General features: G+C 43.1%; 1 protein-coding gene across 2 annotated transcripts in view; it reads left to right on the plus strand.

Annotated features, from left to right (window-relative positions):
* smtnb (smoothelin b) overlaps positions 1-27,013 on the plus strand; it is a 347,775-nt gene that overhangs the window by 99,888 nt on the left and 220,874 nt on the right. For both annotated transcript variants that reach the window (XM_078227351.1, XM_078227352.1), the window contains exons 4-5: positions 9,873-9,951; positions 12,444-12,604. In XM_078227351.1, the coding sequence (XP_078083477.1) occupies positions 9,873-9,951; positions 12,444-12,604 (240 nt within the window). The remainder of the gene's footprint in view (positions 1-9,872; positions 9,952-12,443; positions 12,605-27,013) is intronic.

Below are 27,013 nucleotides of genomic sequence, written 5' to 3' on the forward strand. Positions count from 1 at the left end.
GGAAAATTGGAACATTTCCCACTAGCTCTTGCAATGCTAATCAGGTATGATTCAACAAATTTTAAAGTGATAAATCTCCCCCCACGTGAATCAGCTGGACTAAACTCCCCAGGCGCATGTTTCGCCTGAATTGGGATCAACTGACAAGTGAGAGCACCATTAAAACACTCCCTTCCAAGCACTGACTGATCATCCAGCCAGGAAGATGACTTCAAGAAGAGCTGCGTTAAAGTTTCTGGATGCTGACCTGATCTAGAGGTTGGATACAGTGAAGGAGAGGTGGACTGCCCTATTCCCCAGGGTTGGCAGGAGACCACCAATAAAAGCCATGAATGTAACCTGTAATGAGGTGGCAGAGGCTGAGTACCAGCAGCCTCACGAGGAGGACTGGCATCTAATGCTGTAAGAGCTGCAAGGTGAGTACCCATCTGTCTTGTCCTGGCATCACTCCTGTCTCTCACTATCAACCTCCTCTCTACCACTTCACAGCCTCCGAGCACCCAACCTTCTAGCATCTTACTCAGAAAACCCCCAGCAACCCTCATCACAACCCCTCTCTGGCTCGGTCAGGGCAGTAGTAGTAACTGTGTTTATTTGGGTCAGGTGGAGGTTGGGAAGTGGAGTAGGTCACCATCCCCCTAGATGTCCCCTTTTGGGGGCTTCTGGACTACTCTCCCTCTTTGGTAGCACAGTGGTTAGCACTGCTGCTTCACAGGTCCAGGGACCTGGGTTCGATTTCCGGCTTGGGTCACTGTCTATGTGGAGCTTGCACATTCTCCCCGTGTCTGCGTGGGTTTCCTCCGGGTGCTCCGGTTTCCTCCCACAGTCCAAAGATGTGCGGGTTAGGTTGATTGGCCATGCTAAAATTGCCCTCAGTGTCCTGAGATGGGTAGGTTAGAGGGATTAGTGGGTAAATATGTAGGGATATGGGGGTAGGGCCTGGGTGGGATTGTGGTCGGTGCAGACTCGATGGGCAGAATGGCCTCTTTCTGCGCTGTAGGGTTTCTATGATTCTATGATTCTTGAGACTTGGTTCCTCTGTGGATGTAGTGTCTGGGTTAGCGACCTACATCAGGTCCTATTAGCTGCAGGGCCAGAGTACAAATCTAACTGCTTCAGTTCAGCATTGTTAGAATCTTTCTTCAGTTGGAGATTAGGCTGGATAGAAGAGTAGGTCGCCCTCCTCCAAATGGTCTTCTATAGGGACTTCCAGACTGTCCTCCTTCTTGAGGCTTGGTCTCCCAGGTGTGGGCAGTACCCTGTTTCTTGTGAGGTTATGCTGTTCTGTTCCTGGCATCCTTCCTGGGATGCTAGCCTACATTTGGCGTTCATTAGCTAATCCTGATGATTCTCGCTCTCTCTCTCTCTCTCTTGCGCTCTCTCTCGGGTTTCCTTTCTTTACTTGGGTAGGTGAGATGCTGATGCATACTCTGATTTGTTATATTTAATTCTAGAGGATTTCCCTTATCTTGTTGGGAGGGGGAGGAGAAGAATTGTATCTTTCCCCAAGATATCCTGTTGATGGGTGTCTTGAGGACTTTTCTTCTTGTCAGTAGGGTTTCCTTGGTGGAAAATGATTTATGTTTTCTGGTGATGGTGGGGCCTTAATGGTGCCTCTAATAGGGCTGGAGAAGAGTGAATCATAAAATCATAGAAACCCTACAGTGCAGAAAGAGGCCATTTGGCCCATCGAGTCTGCACTGACCACAATCCCACCCAGGCCCTACCCCCGTATCCCTACACATTTACCGGCTAATCCCTCTAACCTACGCATCTCAGGACACTAAGGGGCAATTTTAGCATGGCCAATCCACCTAACCCGCACATCTTTGGACTGTGGGAGGAAACTGGAGCACCCGGAGGAAACCCACGCAGACACGAGGAGAACGTGCAACTCCACACAGACAGTGACCCAAGCTGGGATTCGAACCCGGGTCCCTGGAGCTGTAAGGCAGCAGTGCTAACCACTGTGCCACCCAGAGTGAGGTCTGTTGTGTTTTGAGTCTTGACATGGTGTAAGAATCTTGGGCTTATTGGTTGCTGTATATGAGAGTGTACACTGCCACTCCACGTCCTGTAATGATGGCGGTATCCTGATGTTGCTTTTTTTTTCAGGTATTCTTTCATTGCTTGAAGGTCTTGGGATGCTGAGTTAGGTCCCAATTGATTGTATTTTACCCCAAAAGAGATCCCATATATTGTATAGCTCTGTCTTTGTTATCTTGTGGAGCAGGGGGTGCACCATGGTGCTATGTGCTGCTGGCTTTACCCTGTTACCTGAGATTCCCCACTCATTCTGCTGACTGCAGAGATTATAATGATTGATAATCTGAACCCTTTGAATATTTGCTGGTCTTTTCTGTATGCACATGTGAGATTTTGGGCATTTGTTGCATCTTGTGGAGAAATGCAAAACCCTCAATAAAAGCATTAATTTAAAAAAAAGACAGCATGACAAAGTTACATTCACTGAATCGTACCTTTCTGTCAAGGTCTCGGATATCTCAATCACCATCCTTCGATATGTCCTGTCCCACTGACAGGACAGACCTATCAGAGGTGATGGCAGACTTGTATGCAGTTGAGGGAATGGCCCTGGAAGTCCTCAGCGTTGAATCTGGACCTGCCACATCCAGTTGTGAATGGTGATGGACAATTGAACAACTCACTGGAGGAGGAAGTGTTGTAAATATTCTCATCCTCAATGATGGAAGAGTCCAACAGCACTTCAGTGCAAAAGATAAGGCTGAAGAATTTGCAACAATCTTCAGCCAAAATCGGCTTGATATGGCTCCTGCTCTGACCAAGACCATAAGAAACTACAAAGAGTTGTGAACATAGCCCAGTCCATCATGCAAACCAGTCTTCCATCCATTGACTCCTATCATATATTAAGCTGATCTTTCTCTTCACCGTACCTGTAACTGCAACACTATATTCTGCACCCTATCCTTTCCTTCTCCCCTATGTACTTTATGAACGGTATGTTTTATCTGTATCGTGCACAAGAAACAATACTTTTCACAGTATCCCAGTACATGTGACATTAATCAAATCAAAAAAATGCCAAGTGGACAATTGATCTTGGTCTCCTCCGGAGGTCCTCAGCATCACAGTTGCCAGTCTTCAGTCAATTCGATTCACTCAATGTGATACCAAGAAACAGTTGAAGGCATTGGATACTACAAAGGCTATGGGTCCTGACAATATTCCGGCAATAGATGTGCTCCAAAACTCGCCATGTCCCTAGTCAAGCTGTTCGAGTACAGCTTCAACTAAACAACTGGTATCTATCCAGCAATGAGGAAAATTTGCCCATTTATGCCCTGTACACAAAAAGCAGGACAAATCCAACCCAGCCAGTTATTGCCCCATCGGTCTATTCTTGATCATCAGTAAGGTGATGGAATGGGTCATCAGAAGTACTATCAAGTGGCACCTATTTAGCAATAACCTACTTGCTGATACTCAGTTTGGGTCTTGCCAGGGTCACTCAGCTCCTGACCTCATTTCAGCCTTGGTTTAAACATGGACAAAAGAGCTGAACTCCAGAGGTGAGGTGAGAATGACTGTCTATGACACCAAAGTAGCATCTGAATAAGACTTCAAGGAACCCCAGCAAAATTTGAGTCAATGGGAATCGGGTGGAATGCCTAGCACAAAGAAAGATGATTGTCGTTCTTGGAGGTGAATCATCTCAGTACCAGGATGTCACTGCAGGAGTTCTTCAGGGTAGTGTCCTAGGCTCAACCATCTTCAACTGCTTCATCAATGACCTTCCTTCCATCATTAGGTCGGCAGTGGGAATGTTCATTGATGTTCAGCACTAACATCGCAAATAAAATATCATAATCTGCAATGAGCTCATTAATGGAACTTTCCTATGTGTTCTGGTGAGTCACTCTCCTTTTTGACTGCAAAGCTTTCGCATGAACAAACAGTTTTTATACTTGTCCCTGTTCAAATTTTGGAACTTGTGTGAACCAGAGGCCCACATTTATACTACTATTTAATATGGCTCCCTTACTTACTAGCAGAATCACAGATCTCCAAAGATTTGGGTCTTTGATTCTCCTTCTAAGATACTGGAACCAGATTAAACAGTGCCATTGTGAAAGGTCAACCCACTAAATGCTGTTTGTTTTTGGGACCTGAATTCAGTGCTGTTGTGTTGCTTGTACAGTGCCATTCCATACATTGCCTAAAGAGGGAGCTATCCTGCAGTCTTATCATATTTGAGTGGGGCAGCAGGTCATGTACTCTCATTAACTAACAAAAACATATTTGTTCTAAAATTTACTTTAAATGGTATTTAAATTATTGTCACTACCACAGCACTTGCCAAACTATTTTCCAATAGCACTTGCCAAACTATTTTCCAATCCATTTTAACACTTGAAAATTAATGCAATCCCACCTTCCAACAAAAGCAAATCAGAAATAACATATAAGAACAGAGGTAATAAAGCAGCATTGTAACATTCAGTGTATAATTATTAAAGTTTGTGTATTTTGGATCAACGTATCACACAAATATGAAAATCTGTGTTTTTAAAGTACTTCGTGAAAATGATACCTTCTGTCCTCATCAGTCCATTATTTGCCTGAGCAACTCCAGTTCACAGACCTCTTCCAGGAAGAAGCAGAAATGCAGGTTGAATGTCTTGAGGTAGCTGAGGTTGGAGCCCAGGTTGTTCTGCAGCACCAGTATGGGTCTCAGATAGACCGCAGCTCTGCAATGGAGGCATCAATACTGGGTTTGTGGTTGGGGTTGGGCTTGGAGACTCAGTAAAATGGCCATGGGCAGGAGCCCCTGACCTGGAGAGGGAGAGACCAAGAGATGAGCAAGTCAAGGGAAGGCTGGACATTATTCAAGCTTAATGCCAGTGTGGGGTGGAGTCTTGGAGGATGGGGCACTTGCGATCCTATTAATTGTTTCTGTGATCCCAGTTGGGGCGGTAACCCATAGTCTGGGAACTACTGCACTACTGTGATACATGGAATGCCCTATGCTGAATTGGGACCTTGTAACTCACGGGTAGCTGTGACTGTTCCACATTTTAATGCACTGACTTCCATTTGTCCCCTCCTAAGGGTTACCCTGACACTTTGGTCAACCGATCATATGTTTTTATTAATAAAAATAAGATAATGAGTGCCTTCTTCAAGGGACACCATCAATGAACTATAACAGAATAAACAAGAATATAAAGGAAACTTACTAAAATTGAGATGATGTTCTCCAGGTTGGTAATGCACCCCAATACCTCTGGTGCTTCCCAATTATGGAAAGCTTCAAGATTACGCCATGTGCTCTATCTCCATGGATCACTGGCTGTGGACGTAACCATCACTTTGTGTATTGCTCTGGACATCTGACGAGGAGCAACTGAAGACAATCGCCTTCCCGCTCCGCCCCCAATATGTAGCATGTACCCTTATCATTGCAGCCCAACTTAATTTGTATCCATTAAAAAATTTAAAAATATCTGATCCTTGTCTCTTGGGAAAACTATAATTTATAACCATGAATTAATAGAGGTCAAGGGGATTTCTGCATATCAACACGAACTAACATTTGAAGTTTGATCCTGCTAAATAACAGCCCTTCAGTGTTTTGATAATCTTGCAAATAATATCAGGATGTGTGATACAGTTACATATTAATGTTCATTCAGGAAGCCAGTTGAGTCATTGAGTTAAATGATATGAGTGGAATTCCCACTTAGTGGGGAGCTGAGAAATAAGAAGTGACTGGAATGGATCTGGAATCTTTTAAAATACAACAGGAAGATGCTGTAAAATGTTTGTAATGTAACAAGATTTAAGCTGTTTAGATCTGAGTAATAATTATTAAAGTTCTGATTTTAAATTCAGATGTATTGAGTTCAACTTTTTTTTTATTACCGCACTTGATCCTAAACTATGGACAGCTTTTCCCATTGATTTCAGTTTCTTATTGATCGCAGCCTCTGCAGCTAGGAACCTGCGGCAGAGGATTGCTGTGGCAGAGGACCGGAAGATCCCACTGACGAGAATGGCCAGAAAATCCTGCCATTTGTTTTTGCAACAGCAAGATTTGTGCTTTATGCACACACCATTAAACAAAGGCATTTGCTCAAGAGAGGGAAGAAAGAGATAAAGAAAACAAACATCAACTTGCCATTAATTCAGATTAAGCTGTATCAATGTGTTGGAGCAATGATTTGGAGAACAGTAGGACAGAGTATAAATTCTTCATTGAATTTGAATTGCCAATTGCACCTGCCATGGGGAAGGTATGATGTGGAGATGCCGGCGTTGGACTGGGGTAAACACAGTAAGGGTTTTAACAACATCAGGCTAAAGTCCAACAGGTTTATTTGGTAGAAAATGCCATTAGCTTTCGGAGCGCTGCTCCTTCGTCAGATGGAGTGGATATCTGCTCATAAGTAAGGCATACAGAATCACAAACTCAAGTTACAGAATACTGATTAGAATGCGAATCTTTACAGCTAATCAAGTCTTAAAGATACAGACAATGTGAGTGGAGAGAGCATTAGGCACAGGTTAAAGAAATGTGTATTGTCTCCAGCCAGTGAGATTCTGCAGGTCCAGGCAAGCTCTGGAGGTTACGCATAGTGTGACATGCACCCAAGATCCCGGTTGAGGCCGTGGTCATGTGTGCGGAACTTGGCTATCAGTTTCTGCTCAGCGACTCTGGGCTGTCGTGTGTGGTGAAGGCCGCCTTGGAGAACGCTTACTCGAAGATCAGAGGCTGAATGCCCGTGACCGCTGAAGTGCTCCCCCACAGGAAGAGAACAGTCTTGCCTGGTGATTGTCGAGCGGTGTTCATTCATCCGTTGTCGTAGCGTCTGCATGGTTTCCCCAATGTACCATGCCTTGGGACATCCTTTCCTGCAGCGTATCAGGTAGACAACGTTGGCCGGGTTGCAAGAGTAGGTACCGTGTACCTCCGTAGATGGTGTTCTCACGTGAGATGATGGCATCCGTGTCGATGATCCGACACGTCTTGCAGTGATTGCTGTGGCAGGGTTGTGTGATGTCGTGGTCACTGTTCTCCTGAAGGTTGGGTAGTTTGCCCAGGAGCACTCCTCATCACAATGGATGTCTCGGCACTCTACATCAGCATCCCCCACGATGATGACATTGCTGCAACGGCCTCAGTACTCAACGCCGACAACTGCCAGTTTCCAGATGCAATTTTACAACTCATCCGCTTCATCCTGGACCACAATGTCTTCACCTTCACCAACCAGTTCTTCATCCAGACACACGGAACAGCCATGGGGACCAAATTCGCACCTCAATATGCCAACATCTTCATGCATAGGTTCGAACAAGACTTCTTCACCGCATAAGACATTTAACCGATGCTATACACTAGATACATCAATGACATTTTCTTCCTTTGGACTCATGGTGAACAATCACTGAAACAACTGTATGATGACATCAACAAGTTCCATCCCACCATCAGACTCACCATGGACTACTCTCCGGAATCGGTTGCATTCTTGGACACACGAATCTCCATTAAGGGCGGTCACCTCAGCACCTAACTGTACCGCAAGCTCACCGATAATCTCACGATGCTCCACTTCTCCAGCTTCCACCCTAAACACGTTAAAGAAGCCATCCCCTACGGACAAGCCCTCCATATACACAGGATCTGCTCGGATGAGGAGGATCACAACAGACACCTCCAAACGCTGAAAGATGCCCTCATAAGAACAGGATGTGGCGCTCGACTCATCGATTGACAGTTCTGACGCGCCACAGCGAAAAACCGCACCGGCCTCCTCAGAAGACAAACACAGGATACGGTGGACAGAGTACCCTTCGTCGTCCAGTACTTCCCCGGAGCGGGGAAGTACTGGACGGCATCTCCTCCGGAGCCTTCAACATGTCATTGATGAAGACGAACATCTCGCCAAGGCCATCCCCACACCCCCACTTCTTGCCTTCAAACAACCATGCAACCTCAAACAGACCATTGTCCGCAGCAAACTACCCAGCCTTAAGGAGAACAGTGACCACGACACCACACAACCCTGCCACAGCAACCTCTGCAAGACGTGCCGGATCATCGACACGGGTGCCATCATCTCACGTGAAAACACCATCCACCAGTTTCACGGTACATACTCTTGCAACTCGGCCAACGTTGTCTACCTGATACGCTGCAGGAAAGGATGTCCCGAGGCATGGTACATTGGGGAAACCATGCAGACGCTACGACAACGGATGAATGAACACCGCTTGACAACCACCAGGCAAGACTGTTCTCTTCCTGTGGGGGAGCACTTCAGCGGTCACGGGCATTCAACCTCTGATCTTCGGGTAAGCGTTCTCCAAGGCAGCCTTCACGACACACGACAGCGCAGAGTCGCTGAGCAGAAATTGATAGCCAAGTTCCGCACACATGACCTCGGCCTCAACCGGGATCTTGGGTTCATGTCACACTATCGGTAACCCCCACAGCTTGCCTGGACCTGCAGAATCTCACTGGCTGTCCTGTCTGGAGACAATACACATTTCTTTAACCTGTGCCTAATGCTCTCTCCACTCACATTGTCTGTATCTTTAAGACTTGATTAGCTGTAAAGTTTCTCATTCTAATCCGTATTCTGTAACTTGACTTTGTGTCTCTGTATGTCTTGGTTATGAGCAGATATCCACTCCATCTGACGAAGGAGCAGCGCTCCGAAAGCTAATGGCATTTTCTACCAAATAAACCTGTTGGACTTTAACCTGGTGTTGTTAAAACTCTTAATGGGGAAGGTAGACAGTGGTGAAAAAAGCTGGTTATGTGATCCTGTGCAGTGTGAAGCTGTTGGCATTTTGTCATGCAGTCCACTGACAATAATCTGTTATTTTCTAGTTAGAGTTTGTTGGTCTATGGATCAGATATCCCCTCAACTGCTGCACTATTTGCATGTCAGTAACAATTGTGTAAGTTGAGCAAGATTCAGTTCTATGAGCAGATAAATCTTCCAAGTATTTGTTGTAGTCAATCCAAAGGCTTGGCATGTTGGTATGTTATCATGCTAGCCTGCTATGTTTTGGCCTTCAGCCAAATGTTTTGTGTTTGGGGATGACTGGAATGAGAGCAGACCACACTCAAACCTCTCCTTCCCAGGGAGATCTCAAGGCCATTTATGCCTTACTGGGAGCCTCAAGTTACCTTCTACATGATAGCCCCAGAAGTTGTGGTCGTTGTGACAGATAGGGCATTTTCGTGGAGATGTGGATGGGTAGGGATCAGCCAGTGGCAATCCTGGCAAAGTGAAAAATCCTGGTTGGAATAAAATGGCATAAACGTCCTCCCAAATAACAATATCTACAAATAGGAATAACTATGTAACTGTACACTATTCCTCTCTTGCTTCAACTGCCGATCCTTCCCGACCCGGGATGCGTGCCCTTGCACTCAATTGGCTCAGCTTCCTGACTCAACACTCCATTTGGTTCAACGCAACCAGATGGACCCCCATCTAGGAGATGACCAAAGTGCTGTTGGTGTTTAGAGTCAGAGAGGAGGAGAGAAATGTGAAGTAGTTGTATAAATGCAAAAAAAGCTGTACCTTTTGGAATAAAGACAATGTGAAAAGAGAGACCGTTCTACATAACTTCCAACTATTGCCCTAAAAGTTGTCAATCTGCAGCTGAAAGAGAGATGGAGATTGCCGGATTGAGAGAAAAGATGTTTGTTGTTTTATATATGTTTATATATATGTTAGCCTAAATCCACTTTATCCATTTAAAAAGAATTGTTTGAAATTATGTTTAGGATGTTTTCTTTCCATTATTAGCTTCATGTTTTTCAATTCCATTTAGTGAACCTGATGATCATTTTTATGCTTCAACAGCTCCGAAATGCAGGTGAATATGAGGAGCGTAAACTGATTAGAGCTGCCATTCGCAAACTCCGTGAACAGGAAATTGAAGGTGGGTTAATTTGTATACTCATGCACATTTATATTCAGATGAGATTTTATTATTATTGTGCTTGTGTCCATGTGACACCTGCAGATTTGTTATGTTTGAGTGGCAAATAATTTGTCTATTGTTACATTTTGTTTGGCATCATTGCCCTGTGAAAATGTTATAACCCCATACTAGAAAATCTGAGTTTCAAGAATTAGAGTTGGGGAAAGGATTGAAACCAAGGGGAATTATCCATAAGTTGTTATGGTCAGTACTTGACCACAAAATTCCTCTCCAACAAACCTGTCTTTTAAAGAAAGCAATTGTCAAGTTTAAAAGTGTAGATCTCAAGAATTATCAGACAGCAGTCAGGCACAGGAATTCCAACTGTTTTTTTCCACCCTTTGAGAGGAATTCTGTGGACTGCTATAGCACCCATAATACCATCCCAGTTGAGATTAGCTGTCATAATACAGATTTGTGATAAGAACATGGAGACTTTATTATCTGTACAGGTTAGCGCTTAATGCAGTTGATAAAGTACTCTTAAGCATGATCACTGGTAGGGTAATGGGCAATCAATATCAAGGCTCCAATACACAACAATTAAAAAATGACCAGACAATCTGTTGAAATAAATCTTGGATTTAGGAATCAATGCTGGTTATTACACTCTGTGAACTCCCTTGTTCTTTGAATATTGCCAGAACATCTTATTTCCACCTGAGTGAGTGGTTGGGTCTCTGTTTATTATTTCATTTCACCCACGGAAAGCGACTGGCCCGGATGGAGTACTCAGACGAGCACTCAGATCCTGTGCAGATCAGCTGGCGCGGGTATTCACAGATATCTTCAACCTCTCTTTACAACAATCTGAGGTCCCTATCTGCTTCAAGAAGACGACCATCATCCTGGTACCTAAGAAAAACCAAGCAGCGTGCCTTAATGACTATCGGCCGGTGGCTCTGATATCCATCATTATGAAGTGTTTTCGAAAGGCTCGTCATGGCACCAATCAATTCCAGACTACCTGGATCCACTACAGTTTGCCTACTGCCGCAACAGGTCCACAGCAGACGCCATTTCCCTGGCCCTGCACTCAACCCTGGAACATCTAGATAATAAGGACACCTATGTCAGACTCCTATTAATTGACTAACCTCAACCTTCAACACTATTATTGCCACAAAACTCATCGCCAAACTCCGCGGCACCTCCCTCTGCGACTGGATCCTGAACTTCCTAACTCACAGACCATAATCAGTAAGGATAGGCAACAACACCTCCTCCACGATCATCCTCAACACCGGTGCCTCATAAGGCTGTGTTCTCAGCCCCCTACTATACTACTTATACACCTATGACTGTGTGGCCAAATTCTCCTCCAATTCGATTTTCAAGTTTGCTGATGACACCACCGTAGTGGGTCGGATCTCAAACAATGACGAGACAGAGGATAGGAATGAGATAGAGAATCTGGTGAACTGGTGTGGCAACAATAATCTCTGCCTCAATGTCAACAAAACGAAGGAGATTGTCATCAACTTTAGGAAGTGTAAAGGAGAACATGCCCCTGTCTACATCAACAGGAACGAAGTAGAAAGGGTCGAGAGCTTCAAGCTTTTAGGTGTCCAGATCACCAACAATCTGTCCTGGTCCCCCATGCCGACACTATAGTTAAGAAAGCCCCCCAACGCCTCTACCTTCTCAGGAGACTAAGGAAATTTGGCATGTCAGCTACGACTCTCACCAACTTTTACAGATGCACCACAGAAAGCATTCTTTCTGGTTGTGTCACAGCTTGTATGGCTCCTGCTCTGCCCAAGACCGCAAGGAACTACAAAAGGTCGTGAATGTAGTCCAATCCATCATGCAACCAGCCTCCCATTCATTGACCGCTGCCTTGGCAAAGCAGCCAGCATAATTAAGGATCCCACGCACCCCGGACATTCTCTCTTCCACCTTCTTCCATCGGGAAAAAGATACAAAAGTCTGAGGTCACGAACCAACCGACTCAAGAACAGCTTCTTCTCTTCTGCTGTCAGACTTTTGAATGGACTTGCCTTGCATTAAGTTGATCTTTCTCTACACCCTAGCTATGACTGTAACACTACATTCTGCACTCTCTCGTTTCCTTCTCTATAAAATGTATGTTTTGTCTGTATAGCGTGCAAGAAACAATACTTTTAATACATGTGACAATAATAAATCAAATCAAAAATCAAATTTGAAGACAGTATTGCCATGGTGCAATGCTTTCTTCAGGACTGCACTGAAATGTCCACCTAGATTTTGTGCTCAAGTCTCTTGAGTGGGACTTCAACTCATAACCTTCTGACTCAGAAGGGAGATTATTACCAGTGAGCGCAGGCTGACACCCAGCTATTTCTGAGCCTAACTGTTAGTATCATGTTGTGTTTTCTGATCATTGATACATGAGTTAATCTAAGCAATTTAGGATTGTGTTCCATAGCTCCTCGTCTACTATGTTAACCAATGATCTATTTCTTCAGCTGCATCCATTGCAGACAAGCCAATTGACCTGCTAGTACATGGCAGAGCATTGCAAACTGAAAGAACAGCTGGCACTTACCGGCTGGACATGGCATCATCGACAACATGGTCAAGCAAGGACCTACCCACCAAACACAAGGAAAGTGTTTTTCAAAGACGAGTGAGTATTTTATTAACATAATTAATAATCTAGTTTCATTTCTCTGTGTTATGCAGGTTTTTAACCATTTTGATGATTGCTTTTAAAAATAAACCACCTCAAAGATATGAATTCAGAACCACCAGTTTTAAAATTTTGTATGTTTCTTTCCGATCATAAAAATGAATCAGGATCAAAGGAGAGGAAAAGTAAAAGTTTGGCTTGCCTTCTAAATTAAGTGATCCTTGAAGTTTGCTTTGAATTGGCAACGTGATACGATTTGATAATTTGCCAAAGATGAATTGCTGTGGCATCTGTTGTTGTTTGATGTAGGTAGCTTCATTGCCATTTGCTTTGACAGGCTAGCTGTTCCTGGTACTGTTATTAGATTGCCACTATGATTGGTGCTGATGGGAGACATCTCTACTTTCATGTACAGGGTTATTTCTGCGAATAATTCAGTTTCTGTTATCAAATTAATTTGAATGTTTTGGAAGTATGAAGTTCATCTTGACCTGGGCTACAGCAACTTTGAAGTTAAAGTTCCAAGAGTGCTTCACAATGGAGTAATAAAAAATGGATACCAAGCCAAAGAATGAAATAGTAAGAGGATTGACCAAAAGTTTGATTAAATAGATTATATTAAAGGAAGTTTTCAAAGAGGAAAGAAATGTCAAGAGGCCGAGGTGTTAAGAAAGAAAAACTCAGATCTTGGAGCTCGGGGCACAGGTATCAGTGGAGGGATAAAAGAAGTGATGGGGTGCACAAAAAGCATATGTATAATAAGACCATTAAACAATTTCAGTAAAGTCGTAGAAGATTAAGGTTGTATCAGTGGGACAAAATTACTGTAACAATTGTTCATAAACCTGATTACTCTGCTTCCTTACCCACTCCCAGTCAAGCATCATTCTTTAAATCCAAGGAAACATTATTTATCATAGAACTGGAAATTCTTATTTGTTCTCAGTACAGATTTAATGCAATTTATTTATTTACTGCATGCATTTTAAAAAGTTAAAACTGCACCTCTTTCTGGCTGAGGTTCGAATTTTAGAAATTATCTTAAAAATCTTAAAATCATAGAAATACCAGGAAATTTGATTCAAGATTATTTGAACTGAAATCTAAGCTTTTGGTAAAAATGCAGGCATGCAACATTGAGCTAAGCCAGAGCAAATCAAGGTCCAGGTTCTCTATGGCTATTGTTTCTGCAAGTATATGTCGTTTTCAGTTTGAATGGCATATGCTGGCTGCCAGAAAGGAAGTGATTTGTAAATCCTAATTACAAGTTGGTAGACTTGTAGGATGCTTAATCACACATAGCTCTGTTGTGGATGTTATTATTTGATTTTATTAGAAGCTGCTTTACTGCAGTATTTTTTGTAAGTTGTCAAAATGTTACTTGGAAATGCATAATTTTAACAAGACATTCAGCACACATACTATTACTGTGCTTTTGGTTGACTGCCCAGTAACTTGGACCACCTGATAATTGTCGCTAATTTTTAATGAGCTCCAGTGTATCATGTAAGAAAAAAAAATCTGCAGAAATTTAGTTTAAAGTTTAAAAATATTGTATTTGCTGAATATATACTAGATTTTCTAGTTAAGGAAATTTTTATCTTCACCAAGCACTTCGGATGACATCAGTCAATAAATATTCTCTGTTATGTTGAAATGTAAATACAGGGATGCATACTGCACTTGACCTTGGATTCATGGGTATGGTATGTAACAGAACACAATTTTACATCTGTGTTCATATTTCATCTGATAGTGGTTGCTCTCTGTTAAAATGGTTGACATGCAGTTCTCTCCTCATCATAGTAATCACAAACACTGGCAACTTGTTCAAATACAACTGCGCCAGAGATGCACATATCTCTTCATGTCAAGGTTTTCCTCCAGAATATTAGAAATGCCAACCATGGTCACCAACAAATGGACATACAGATCTCAGTTTGATTGCTCTCCTAATATTTACGTATTTAAAAAATAATTTATTTAAAAATTCTGCAAAGACATGCATTTCCTTTCTCAATAATTTGATTTTAGCTGTCACGTTTTGTTACACTTTAATGGTAATTTTTCTGTTATAAATTCCTATGTTCGCTTTAATTATGGTTTAATTTTATAATTAAATGTCCTTGGAGAAAGTTTCAGCCTGGAAACAAGGGAGAATAGTCAGAGAAATAGAATCACAAAGGTATCAAACACTGGTAAAATAATGACCATTTTCTCTTGAGATTGACTAACATAAATGGTAAATAGTGACGTGCACTACCTGTTTACAAATATGTCACAGGATCTAACCATTTCCCCATGACATTTAATTGGCATTACCATAGCTGAATCCCCCACTATTATCCTGGGATTGTTTGTATCTAATAAGTTGTGTTGATGCATGTTAAATACCTCGTAGTTGTAAGTAATAATCAGGTTAATTTTGCTCAGATGTGTATATGTTACACCCAATTTGCAAATCTACTCATTTTATAAAATGGCCACTCAAATTAGCCTCCATGCACTGTTCATGAAATGGGCAGTTTTACCACCGAGTTCATTTTTTAAATTATTAATTCATGGGATGTGGGCATTACTGGCTGGCCAGCATTTGTTGCTTATCCCTAATCGCACTTGAATTGAGTGGCTTGCGAATACATATCTTTGCCTAAATCCACTTCATTCATTTAAAAAGAATTGTTTGAAATTATGTTCGGGAAGTCTCCTTCCCATGATTATCTTCATGTTTTTCAATTCCATTTAGTGAATCTGATTGGCTGATTACAGGAAGCAGAGAGTAGGCATAAATGGATCTTTTTCATGTTGGCAAGGTGTAATGAGCAGTGTTCCACAGTGATTAGTGCTGGGACCTCAAATGTTTACAATTTATTTAAATTACTTAGATGAATGTAGTGGAGGACTAGTTGCCAAATATGCTGATGTCATAAGTTGTGAAGAGGACATAAGGAGGCTACAGAAAGCTATAGATAGGTTAAATGATTGGACAAAGATCTGGCAAATGGAATATAATGTGGGAAAATGCAAAATTGTCCATTTTGACAGGAAGAATAAAAAAGCAGCATATTATCTAAACAGTGAGAGATTGTAGAGCTCTGAGGTGTAGAAGGGTCTGAGTGCATGAATCACACAAGGCTGGTATGCAGGTACAACAAGTAATGAGGAAAGAATAGAATCACTTATTGCGAGGGGAATTGCAAAGAAAAGTTGGGAGGTTATACTTTAGTTGTACAGAGCACTAGTGAGACCACATACTGGTCACCTTATTTAAGAAAGAATATAAACGCGCTAGAAACAATTCAGAAACTAATACCTGGAAGGTAGGTTCTTATGAGGAAACGTTGGACAGGCTAAGCTTGTATCTGCTGGACTTTAGAAGTGTAAGAGGCAACTTGGTTGAAACACAAGATCCTGGGGGTTCTTGACAGAGTGGATGTGGAGAGGATGTTTCCTCTTCTGGGAAAATCTAGAGCTAGGGATCACTGTTTAAAAATAAGGGGTTGCCCATTTAAAATAGAGATGAGATTTTTTTTTCACTCAGAGGATCATGAGTCTTTGGAACTCTCCTTCTGAAAAGGTGGTGGAAGCGGAGTTTTTGAATATTTTGAAGGCAAAGGTGGATAGATTCTTGGGAAGTAAGGAGGGGATAGATAGGATGTAGATTGAGGTTACTATCAGATCAACCATGATCTTATTAAATGGCAGATCAAGCTTGAGTGGCTGAATGGCCTATTCCTGTTCCATGTTTGTATGTTTTGAACAATTCCAAATAGCAGTATTCTTAAAGCCACCAAAAGAGGTTGGTGATATAGAGGAGAATCTATGGAGGCTAACTAAGCTTATGGGCTAAATGATTCATCCAGAGTATGCTATTTTTCAGTTGGGTCCGTCCTACTAAAAACTGGTTGTCTTCAGCTAAAAGCAGATCCAGCAATGTTTCGTTGGTACTATGAAGAAAAACTAGCAAGCATTTTCGTAATTCAGGTAGATGATTTCCTGTGGGAGGATCTGCGACATTTGAGAAATTTGTGATAGATAAAATTATAAAGCAATTCAAAGTAAATATAATGGTTTGGACATGAGTCAGACTATGTTGGGAATAACCCTGACTCAACAATCTTACCTAGAGAATGCTAATAGGATCCAGATAAATCAGGCTAGATTCTCACAAAAGGATGACTCGATTTTGCCCGCGTTTGCTGCAAGTGCAAATAGTGACAGGAGCTCAAAATATCACAAGACTCAGAAAACCAGAAAAATCAAAGGGCTTCCCTGTCATATGTTCCCCCCACCCAGTTCCCTTTCCCCACCCAGTTCCCTTTCATTGCCCCAGCAGAGTGCCAAGGGGTCCCTCTGGGAAGTTCCATTTGAGGTGGGGAGGGGGATTCCCCTTATCCATGGGCAGGGGTTTGCCCTTGTGCATGCGGTAATGGCGTGTTGTCATTGTGCCGGTTGAGGGGGTTCCCCTTATCTGTGGGTATCTTTTTTTAAATTGCAGATCGGGGGGTGGGCGGGGGGGGGGGGGACCCTATAAAAAAGAAGTACCCTTAGATGAATTAGACAAAGCAGCAATTCAAGCTAATATTACTTCCTGGTTTCTACAGCCCTGTCAAGATAACCACTCCTATAAAAGCACTACCAAGTCACCAATTAAGTTCCCGCTCCATTTCGATACAACCCATCCAACCTGTACAGGACCCATCTTGCCAAGTCCAGTCCCAATGCCCCAGGAATCTAAAGCCCTCCTTCCTGAACCATCTTTCCAGCCACAAATTAATTTGCTTTATTCTCTTATTTTGTTATTCACTTAACATCACAGAAAGACCAAGTCACACAGCATCCTGACTTGGAACCATATCACTGTTCCTTCATTATTGCTGGGTCAAAATCATGGAACTCTCTTCCTAACTCTCTTGGTATTTCTACAGCACATCGACTGTAGTAGTTCAAGGAGGCAGCACATCACCACCTTCTCAACGCAATTAGGGATAGACAAATACTGACTGAGCCAGTGATTCCCACATTCCATGAACAAATATTTTTTTAAAAGTCTTCCGGTCTCACCAACAGCCGAAAGCTTAGTCGGCTGAGCAACTTAATTTGGTAGGAGGAGTATTTCCCAATGGTGGGATGAATGTTAGTAAGTATGTTCTTGGGACTTTAAAGGAGGGCCAAACTTCCCAATGAACAATGTCGCGAAGCCCTTTTTCATGTTATGGATGCTTATTAAAAAGGCTTGCTCACTGGAATAAATTTCTCCTCCAAATTAAGTTCCTTGCCAACGTGAAATTAAAACGTTCACTTTTACAGTGCACATAAGTGGCATGCAACTCATGAAGTAGATTTCTTCCATGTTAATGATTAGTTGCCATTGCATTGTCCTCTTTGGGAGCGTCCGTAAATGGCAGCCTGTGTTTGAGACTGGGTGATAGCAGTGGAAGTTGCATGCAGTATGACTCAGGAGGTGTGCATTAAAGGTTAGTAGGGAAGAGTAGAGCAGTGGTCAGCAAAGGTGGAACAGATAGTGCAGACTGTTTGGGTGCCCTTTAAATAAGGCACCTGGGCATTTGACCCCATGAGGTAACAGTGGGTATGGCAACTTCCCACCTCCTCCTGCAGGTGCATATTTAATGAGCTGAACAGTGCAAGATAACATGTTGTCAGCTATCCCGTTTCCCCCCGCCCAATGAAAATCTCTCCTAGTTTCATGCCCACCATTTAAACTTGGACTCCAGAACGGAAAATTCCAGCCTATACCCTCTCTTTGGTGAAGATCAAAGGTTGCCTACTTGCTTCTTTCCTGGCTTCTAATGTCACTTGCTTCTATCCTGGCTCAGCATATTTGCCACTGAAGCCCTCATCTATATCTTAATCATCTCAAGTTGAATAATCCAGACGTGTTTCAAAACTCTGCTCCTTGCACCTTATTCCACACCATACTACTTAAGTATTGTTTCTGTCCCTGCTGAACTAGACTGGTTTTTTGTTCCTCAGTGTATAAAAATTTGAATCTAATCCACGTGTTTAAATCCATTTGTGGAATTGCTTCCTCCAATTCTGTGACTCCTTCAACTTAACAGCCTTCTCTGAACCCCTCAAACTCTGCATTCCTTTCACTTTGGCCTATTTTGCATCTCTCCCATTTGTTCCATCGAATCCGACTTGCTGGAAACTAATCTGGTTTATTTTTGTATGTGCCTCTCCGACTTTAAGGTCCTTCTTAAAACCTACTTTGGTCAAGTATTTTGCCACCCCTCCTTAGCCCAGTGTTCATGTTTTGGTGATGTGTCTGTGAAGTTCCTTATGACATTTTTCTGAGTTAAAGGTGCTCATGTGATTCTATGTCAAATCCCCAGGGAGGAGATTGATCTGCTCTTAGGCTTATTCCAATATTGCTGTGTTCTTGATTACTAACCGGCATGCAAGAACATTTGACAGATCATAGTTCCAGTATTCTAGGCCTTAATCATCCACCATGTCTTTTAGTCGCAATCCTAGACCAATGGGAAAAATAAACATGATTTTGTACTCAAAGGATTGTGTTTTGTATTATTTAGTTGTGCCCTCCAGGAGTATGGCAAATTGAAATTTTAAATTAGTATAGCTGTTTTTCTGATCTTCAAATATTTTTTTTAAAGTATAAAATTAGAAATGCAAACGCTGAGACAATGGGGTGTGTTGTAACTGGAAATCTGAAGTAAATTAATGTTGATTACTCAGTTTATTGCAGTAAATGTCTGAAAGCAATGGCACTTAGTTTAAAATGCAAGATTTCTATAGGCAACTTGATGAGGAGACTCATTGACTGTTATCAATGAATAGACAGGATACACAATATAAAACATTTCATAGTCTACTGACTTTTCACTGAACTCCTTACACTTTCTTTTTTCAGTTCCATTTTCCTTCAGAGTAGAAAATATGTTGTTGGCGGCAGCCAGATCAACTGATAACCCAGATAAAAATGTGCTGGAATTCCATACGATTCATTTTGTTCTCTTTGATGATGGAGTTGGAGAGTACGGAGATGATGTAATCTTGAGCATGCTGAGTTCCGATCTACTGGCAGTAATAGGACATGGAAGCAGTCACAGGAAGTGTTAAGTCTGTTGTGCAGTGATTCATATCCTGAGTTCAGAACTTCCTTTAGTTCCATTATTCACATGCCAGACTGATGCCTAAATATGGAATTGATTTTGTTGTTGTGTCAACTTGAGTTTAATTAATGAAGAATACAATGGTTTATTTGATCTGACAAGAATTATTGCCAGTTCTTTTCCCCACAGTCCAGAGGAACCATAGAAATCCCTACAGTACAGAAAGAGGCCATTCAGCCCATCAGGTCTGCACCAACTCTCCAAAAGAGCATCGTACCCTGGCCCTCCTCTGTCCCATCCCATAACCCCATGCATGTACCATGGCTAATCCACCTAACCTACCCATTTTGGGACACTAAGGAACAATTTAGCATCGCCGATCCATGTAACCTGTGCATCTTTGTACTGTGGGAGGAAACCAGAGCACCTGGAGGAAACCCACGTGGACATGGACAAAGAAAATTACACCTCAGGAACAGGCCCTTCGGCCCTCCAAGCCTGCACTGACCATGCTGCCTGACTTAACTAAAACCCCCTACCCTTCCGGGGACCATATCCCTCTATTCCCATCCTATTCATGTACTTGTCAAGACGCTCCTTAAAAGTCACTACCACATCCGCTTCCACTACCTCCCCTGGCAACGAGTTCCAGGCACCCACTACTCTCTGTGTAAAACATCTGCCTCGTACATCTCCTTTAAACCTTGCCCCTCACACCTTAAACCTATGTCCCCTAGCAATTGACTCTTCCGCCCTGGGAAAAAGCTTCTGACATAAGAACATAAGAAATAGGAGCAGGAGTAGGCCATCTAGCCCCTCGAGCCTGCCCCGCCATTCAGTAAGATCATGGCTGATCTGAAGTGGATCAGTTCCACTTACCCGCCTGATCCCTATAACCCCTAATTCCCTTACCGATCAGGAATCCATCTATCCGTGATTTAAACATATTCAACGAGGTAGCCTCCACCACTTCAGTGGGCAGAGAATTCCAGAGATTCACCACCCTCTGAGAGAAGAAGTTCCTCCTCAACTCTGTCCTAAACCGACCCCCCTTTATTTTGAGGCTGTGCCCTCTAGTTCTAGTTTCCTTTCTAAGTGGAAAGAATCTCTCCACCTCTACCCTATCCAGCCCCTTCATTATCTTATAGGTCTCTATAAGATCCCCCCTCAGCCTTCTAAATTCCAACGAGTACAAACCCAATCTGCTCAGTCTCTCCTCATAATCAACACCCCTCAGATCTGGTATCAACATGGTGAACCTTCTCTGCACTCCCTCCAAGGCCAATATATCCTTCCGCAAATAAGGGGACCAATACTGCACACAGTATTCCAGCTGCGGCCTCACCAATGCCCTGTACAGATGTAGCAAGACATCCCTGCTTTTATTATCTATCCCCCTTGCGATATAGACCAACATTCCATTTGCCTTCTTGATCACCTGTTGCACCTGCAGACTGGGTTTTTGCGTCTCATGCACAAGAACCCCCAGGTCCCTCTGTACAGCAGCATCCACTGTCTATTCACTCTGTCCATGCCTCTCGTAATCTTGTAGACTTCTATCAGGTCTCCCCTCAACCTCCGTCGCTCCAGTGAGAACAAACCAAGTTTCTCCAACCTCTCCTCATAGCTAATGCCCTCCATACCAGGCAACATCCTGGTAAATCATTTCTGTTCCCTCTCCAAAGCCTCCACATCCTTCTGGTAGTGTGGAGACCAGAATTGAACACTATATTCCAAGTGTGGCCTAACTAAGATTCTATAAAGCTGCAACATGACTTGCCAATTCTTAAACTCAGTGCCCCGGCTGATGAAGGCAAGCATGCCGTATGCCTTCTTGACTACCTTCTCCACCTGCATTGCCACTTTCAGTGACCTGTGTACCTGTACACCCAGATCCCTTTGCCTATCAATACTGTTAAGGGTTCTGCCATTTACTGTATATTTCCTAACTGTATTAGACCTTCCAAAATGCATTACCTCACATTTGTCCAGATTAAACTCCATCTGCCATCTCTCCGCCCAAGTCTCCAACTGATCTATATCCTGCTGTATCCTCTGATGGTCCTCATCGCTATCCGCAAATCCACCAACCTTTGTGTCGTCCGCAAACTTACTAATCAATCCAGTTACATTTTCCTCCAAATCATTTATATATATATATATATTACAAACAGCAAAGGTCCCAACACTGATCCCTGAGGAACACCACTTGTCACAGCCCTCCATTCAGAACGCACCCTTCCACTGCTAACCTCTGTCTTCTTTGACGAGCCAGTTCTGTATCCACCTTGCCAGCTCACCTCTGATCCCATGCGACTTCACCTTCTGTACCAGTCTGCCATGAAGAATGTACAAACTCCACACAGTTATCCAAGGCCAGAATTGAACCTGGGTGTTTGGTGCTCTGAGACAGCAATGTGGTGTTTTCATTATCTTTGTTGGTTGTGTGTGTGCAAATGAGGTAGATGGAGGTCACCACAAATTTTTCCAGCTGATTTTCCTATAATGTTTATTTTATGTGCTATTCTCAAAATAATTTCCTGAAGTTGGACAAATGGGACATTCCAACCGTCACAGTCTGTTGGTAAAACAATATTTGATATAAATACAACATAATAAAGAACTTGAATTTATTATATTGCACCTTTCATGACTTCACATTGTGCCAAAGTGATTTATAGCTGATGAAGCACTTTTGAAGTATAGTGACACTGTAGTAAACATGGCAGCCAATTTGTGTACATCAAACGGCCACAGCCAGCTGCGAGATCACTACCAAATAATGTGTTGTCCAGGACACTGGGGAGAACTCACCAGCTCTTATTCAAAATAGTGAGACTCTGTTTAATGTCTCATCTAAAAGATAATGGCCAGAATTTTCTGACCGTACGCACCAGTGTGATCTTCTGGTCCTGCTGATGGTGAACCCCTGTCATGGGTTTCCCAGTGGCGGAGGGTGCATAGAACGGGAAACCGTTGACAGTGCCGGGATAAGATCCCGCTGCGAGCGAATGACGGACTGCCTCAGCCACTGAAGTATTAATGTAAACTACTTGTGACACTAAATAATAAACTTTAAACTCTATCACTGAGCCTTTGGTGGCACCTGACAAACGGAGGAAGCAGTGGAAGTAAATAATACTGGAGTACCCTCCTGAATAGCACTTTGGGTGTACTTAGACCATATGAACAACAGTGGTTCAAAAAGGTGGTTCACTACCATGTTGTCAAGGGCAAATATCCTGTGAATGAGTAAGTAAATTAGGATCAGATCAAGCTTTTTGCCGAAAAGCTTGCCATGGTCAAATAATCTGCCAGCAATCATCCTAAATTTACAGTTGTAGAATGACCACTTGGGCAAGAACCCAAAAAGTCATGTCTTTCAGAGATGAGAGAAATTAACAAAAAAATAAATTATGTTTGTTATTTGAGAACACAAAATCTGAAATGAACGTAGCGACAAGGCAAATTTATGGCTGTGCATAAAAGGGAAGGATTGTAATTGAAAGATTAGGCATTGCTGATATCAGGGTGAAAATATTTGGTTCAACAGAGAAGCAGACAAAAAGTGGTTGCACTGATTTTCTTCAGTGCAAGTCCTGTGCCAAGACTGGATTATTTGCCTACTGTTCTGCAGCCCATTGCTCCATTTCTCATTGAACAGCATTATCAGGACTATCTATCTGCCTGGAATAACAAATTGGCTTTAGTGCAGCAAAATGGGCAAAGGCAAGGGTCATGACTTTAGGTCCTTGGGCAGAAGTCCACCACAACTCAGTTCTGGTGGCAGTTCCTCCATTGAGGAAAGTTTTACCTGAAATATGCATGGCTTTTTTGTTGGAAAATTGAGACCCAAGTCGGAAAATTTAGTTTGTCTTGTTACTTGTGACAGCTGACAAATATGTGATGCTTACGAAGAAATGTAGAATTTGTAACCTGTTCAGTCATGTAGTTAAAACTCATATCACTTTTTTTCCTGTAAGTGCCGCTGTTTGAGCTGTTGATTCATTAATCACCTGAATTGTTCTTGTGGTTGCATAAAAGATACTATAAACTGTAACTCCCATCTGTCATCAGTAGTATGTTTAACTCATAGTCCTCTCCATAATAGATACTAGGTGTCACTCAATTTTCTTTCTTTTTATCAGGGTTTCTCTAAGTTTTCGAACCGCAGAAACCCTAGTGGCCTCCCAAGTGCATCAGTGAACACCAAGCATTCTCATAATGTTGATGTCCCTTTGTCGCTAAATAGGTGTGAACACACAAATCAAATGTTCACAAGTCTTTTCTTGCTATATTCATGCATTAGGAAGAGAGACATTCAAATATATTCACCAGCTACATGGCCCCTTCACATTAACCCTTGGCCAAGCCACCCTCCCATGGCTCCTTAACATTAACTCCTGCAAGTAGTGCCCACTTTAGGTGTGGGTAATATGAAAAGATCTCTTTTTAAAAAAATATTTAAGTCTTCCCTTTTGTCAGTTTTAATGGGAGCAATGATGCTGGAATGCTGATACTCCTATGGCATACTCGCTCACTGGTTCTCTCACTCCTCATTCCTCACTCACTCATTGCCTCAACTCTCTCTCTCACTCTCTCTCTCTCTTACTCTCTCTTACTCTCTCTCACTCTCTCACTCTCACTCTCTCTCACTCACTCTCACTCACTCTCTCTCTCACTCTCTCTCACTCTCTCTCACTCTCTCTCTCTTTCTCTCTCTCACTCTCTCTCACTCTCTCACTCACTCTCACTCTCACTCACTCACTCACTCACTCACTCACTCACTCACTCTCACTCTCACCCTCTCACACACACACACACACTCTCACTCACTCTCTCATACTTGCCCCTCTTTTTCTTGTCCCAAGGCCTGCTTGGATCCCTCCCTCTCACCTGCTCTGAGGCTCGCCCTTTGACCCCCTCTGCCCACGCTCTGGTGCCCACTCTGAGTTCCTTTCTGAGACTCTGTCTTCCTATCGTTCTGCTTTCCACACCTGTCCAATCAAAGCCAGTCTCTGATTAGACAAAAGCAAAACACTGTGGATGCTGGAATCTGAAACAAAAGCAGAAAATGCTGGAAAATCTCAGCAGGTCTGACAGCATCTGTGGGGAGAGAATAGAGCCAACGTTTCGAGTCTAGATGATCCTTCATCAGATCTAAGGGCAAAGAGAATCAACAGAGATTTATACAATCGGGGTGGGGAGGGGGGGTGGTGGAATGTGTGGGATTGGACAAAGGGAATGTAGATGAGGATACAGAAGGCTGAGAAGGTGCTAAGAGTGTCCATTAAGTGATCAGAATGCAAGAATGGCAGAATAGAAGTACAGATTGTTAAAGGACTGCCTGAGGAATTCCCCTCCTTCCCAAAATTCACAAACAGGACTGCCCCGGTAGGCCCATCATGTCAGCCTGTTCCTGCCCCACCGAACTCATTTCCTCCCATCTTGACTCCATTCTCTCTCCTCTTGAGCAGTCCCTTCCCGCCTACATCCGTGATTCCTCTGATGCGCTGCGTCATATCAAGGACTTCAAGTTCCCCTGCCCAAACTGCCTCCTCTTCACCGTGGATGTCCAATCCCTCTACATCACCATTCCCCATGGCCTCAAAGCTCTTCACTTCTTCCTCAAACAGAGGTCTGAACAATCCCCATTCATCACCACTCTCCTCCATGTGGCTGAACTAGTTCTCTCACTCAACAATTTCTCCTTTAACTCGTCTCACTTCCTCCAAATAAAAGGTTTGGCTATGGGCACCTGCATGGGCCCCAGTTATGCCTGTCTCTTTATGGGTTATTTTTTACTCTTTAGGGATTTTCACAGTAACTTCATTGCAGTGTTAATATAAGCCTACTTGTGACACTAATAAATAAACTAAAATTTATGTGGAGCATTCCCTGTTTCAGTCCTACTCCGGCCCCCTCCCACAACTGCTTTATCAGTACATCGATGACTATTTCGGTGTCACTTCATGCTCTCATCTAGACTTGGAAAAACTTATCAATTTTGCTTCCTTTTCCACCCCTCTATCATCTTCACATGATCCATCTCTGACACTTCTCTTTCCTTCCTTGACCTCTCTATCTCCATTCCTGGTGATAAACAGTCCACTAGTATCCATTACAAGCCCACCAACTCCTACAACTATCTTGACTACAGCTCTTTACACCCTATATCCTGTAAAACCTCCATCCCATTCTCTCAGTTCCTTTGCCTCTGCCACATCTATTCAGATGCTGCCACTTTCCAAGATTGCACTGCCGATATGTCTTCCTTCTTCCTCAATCGTGGTTTTCCACCCGCTGTGGTTAATAGGGCTCTCAACAGTGTCAAAACCATCCCCATACCACTGCTCTCACCCCCTCCACTCCCTGCCAGAACCAGGATAGAGTCCCCCTTGTCCTCACTTTTCATCCCACCAGTCTCCACATTCAAAGGATCATCCTCCGCCATTTCCGCCAACTCCAGCATGATGACATTACCCAAAGATGTGCAGGTTAGGTTGATTGGCCATGTCAAATTGCCCTTAGTGTCCCGGGATGTGTAAATTAGAGGGATTAGCGGGTTAAATGTGTGGGATTGTGGGGATAGGGCCTGGGGTGGGATTGTTATCGGTACAGGCTCAATGGGCCGAATGGCCTCCTTCTGCACCGTTGGGATTCTATGATTTAACACATCTTCCCCTCATCCTCCCCGTCAGCATTCCGCAGGGACTGCTCTCTCTGGGACACCCTGGTCTACTCCTCCATCACACCCAAGACCTCACCTCTGCCCACAGGAACTTCTCATGCAATCGTAGAATGTGTAACTCTTGCCCCTTTACCTCCTCCCTGCTCACCGTCTCAGGTCCTAGACACTCCTTTCAGATGAATTAGCGCTTCAAATGCACCTCCTTCAATCTGGTCTATTGCATTTGCTGCTCCCAATGTGGTATACTCTATATCGGAGAAACCAAACACAAGCAGGACCCAGACCTTCCTGTCGCTTGCCACTTCAACACACCACCTGGCTCTCCTGTTCACATGTCCATCCTTGGCCTTTTGCAATGTTCTAACGAACTCTACACAAACCTGAGGAACAGCACCTCATCTTCCGATTGGGCATTTTACAGCCTTCTGGACTGAACGTTGAATTCAACAGCTTCAGAGGATGAACTCTCTCCTCCACCTTCAGCCCATTTCCATTTATTTTATTCCATCTCATTTCATCTCATTTATCCTTTTTATCATTCTTCTTTTTTGGTTCTATTTTTCCATCTCTCCACTCCAACTCTCCTTTCCACATGCCCCCCCCCCCCCCCCCCCCCCC

The sequence above is a fragment of the Mustelus asterias genome, chromosome 13, assembly GCF_964213995.1.
Source record: "Mustelus asterias chromosome 13, sMusAst1.hap1.1, whole genome shotgun sequence".
Lineage (NCBI taxonomy): Eukaryota > Metazoa > Chordata > Chondrichthyes > Carcharhiniformes > Triakidae > Mustelus > Mustelus asterias.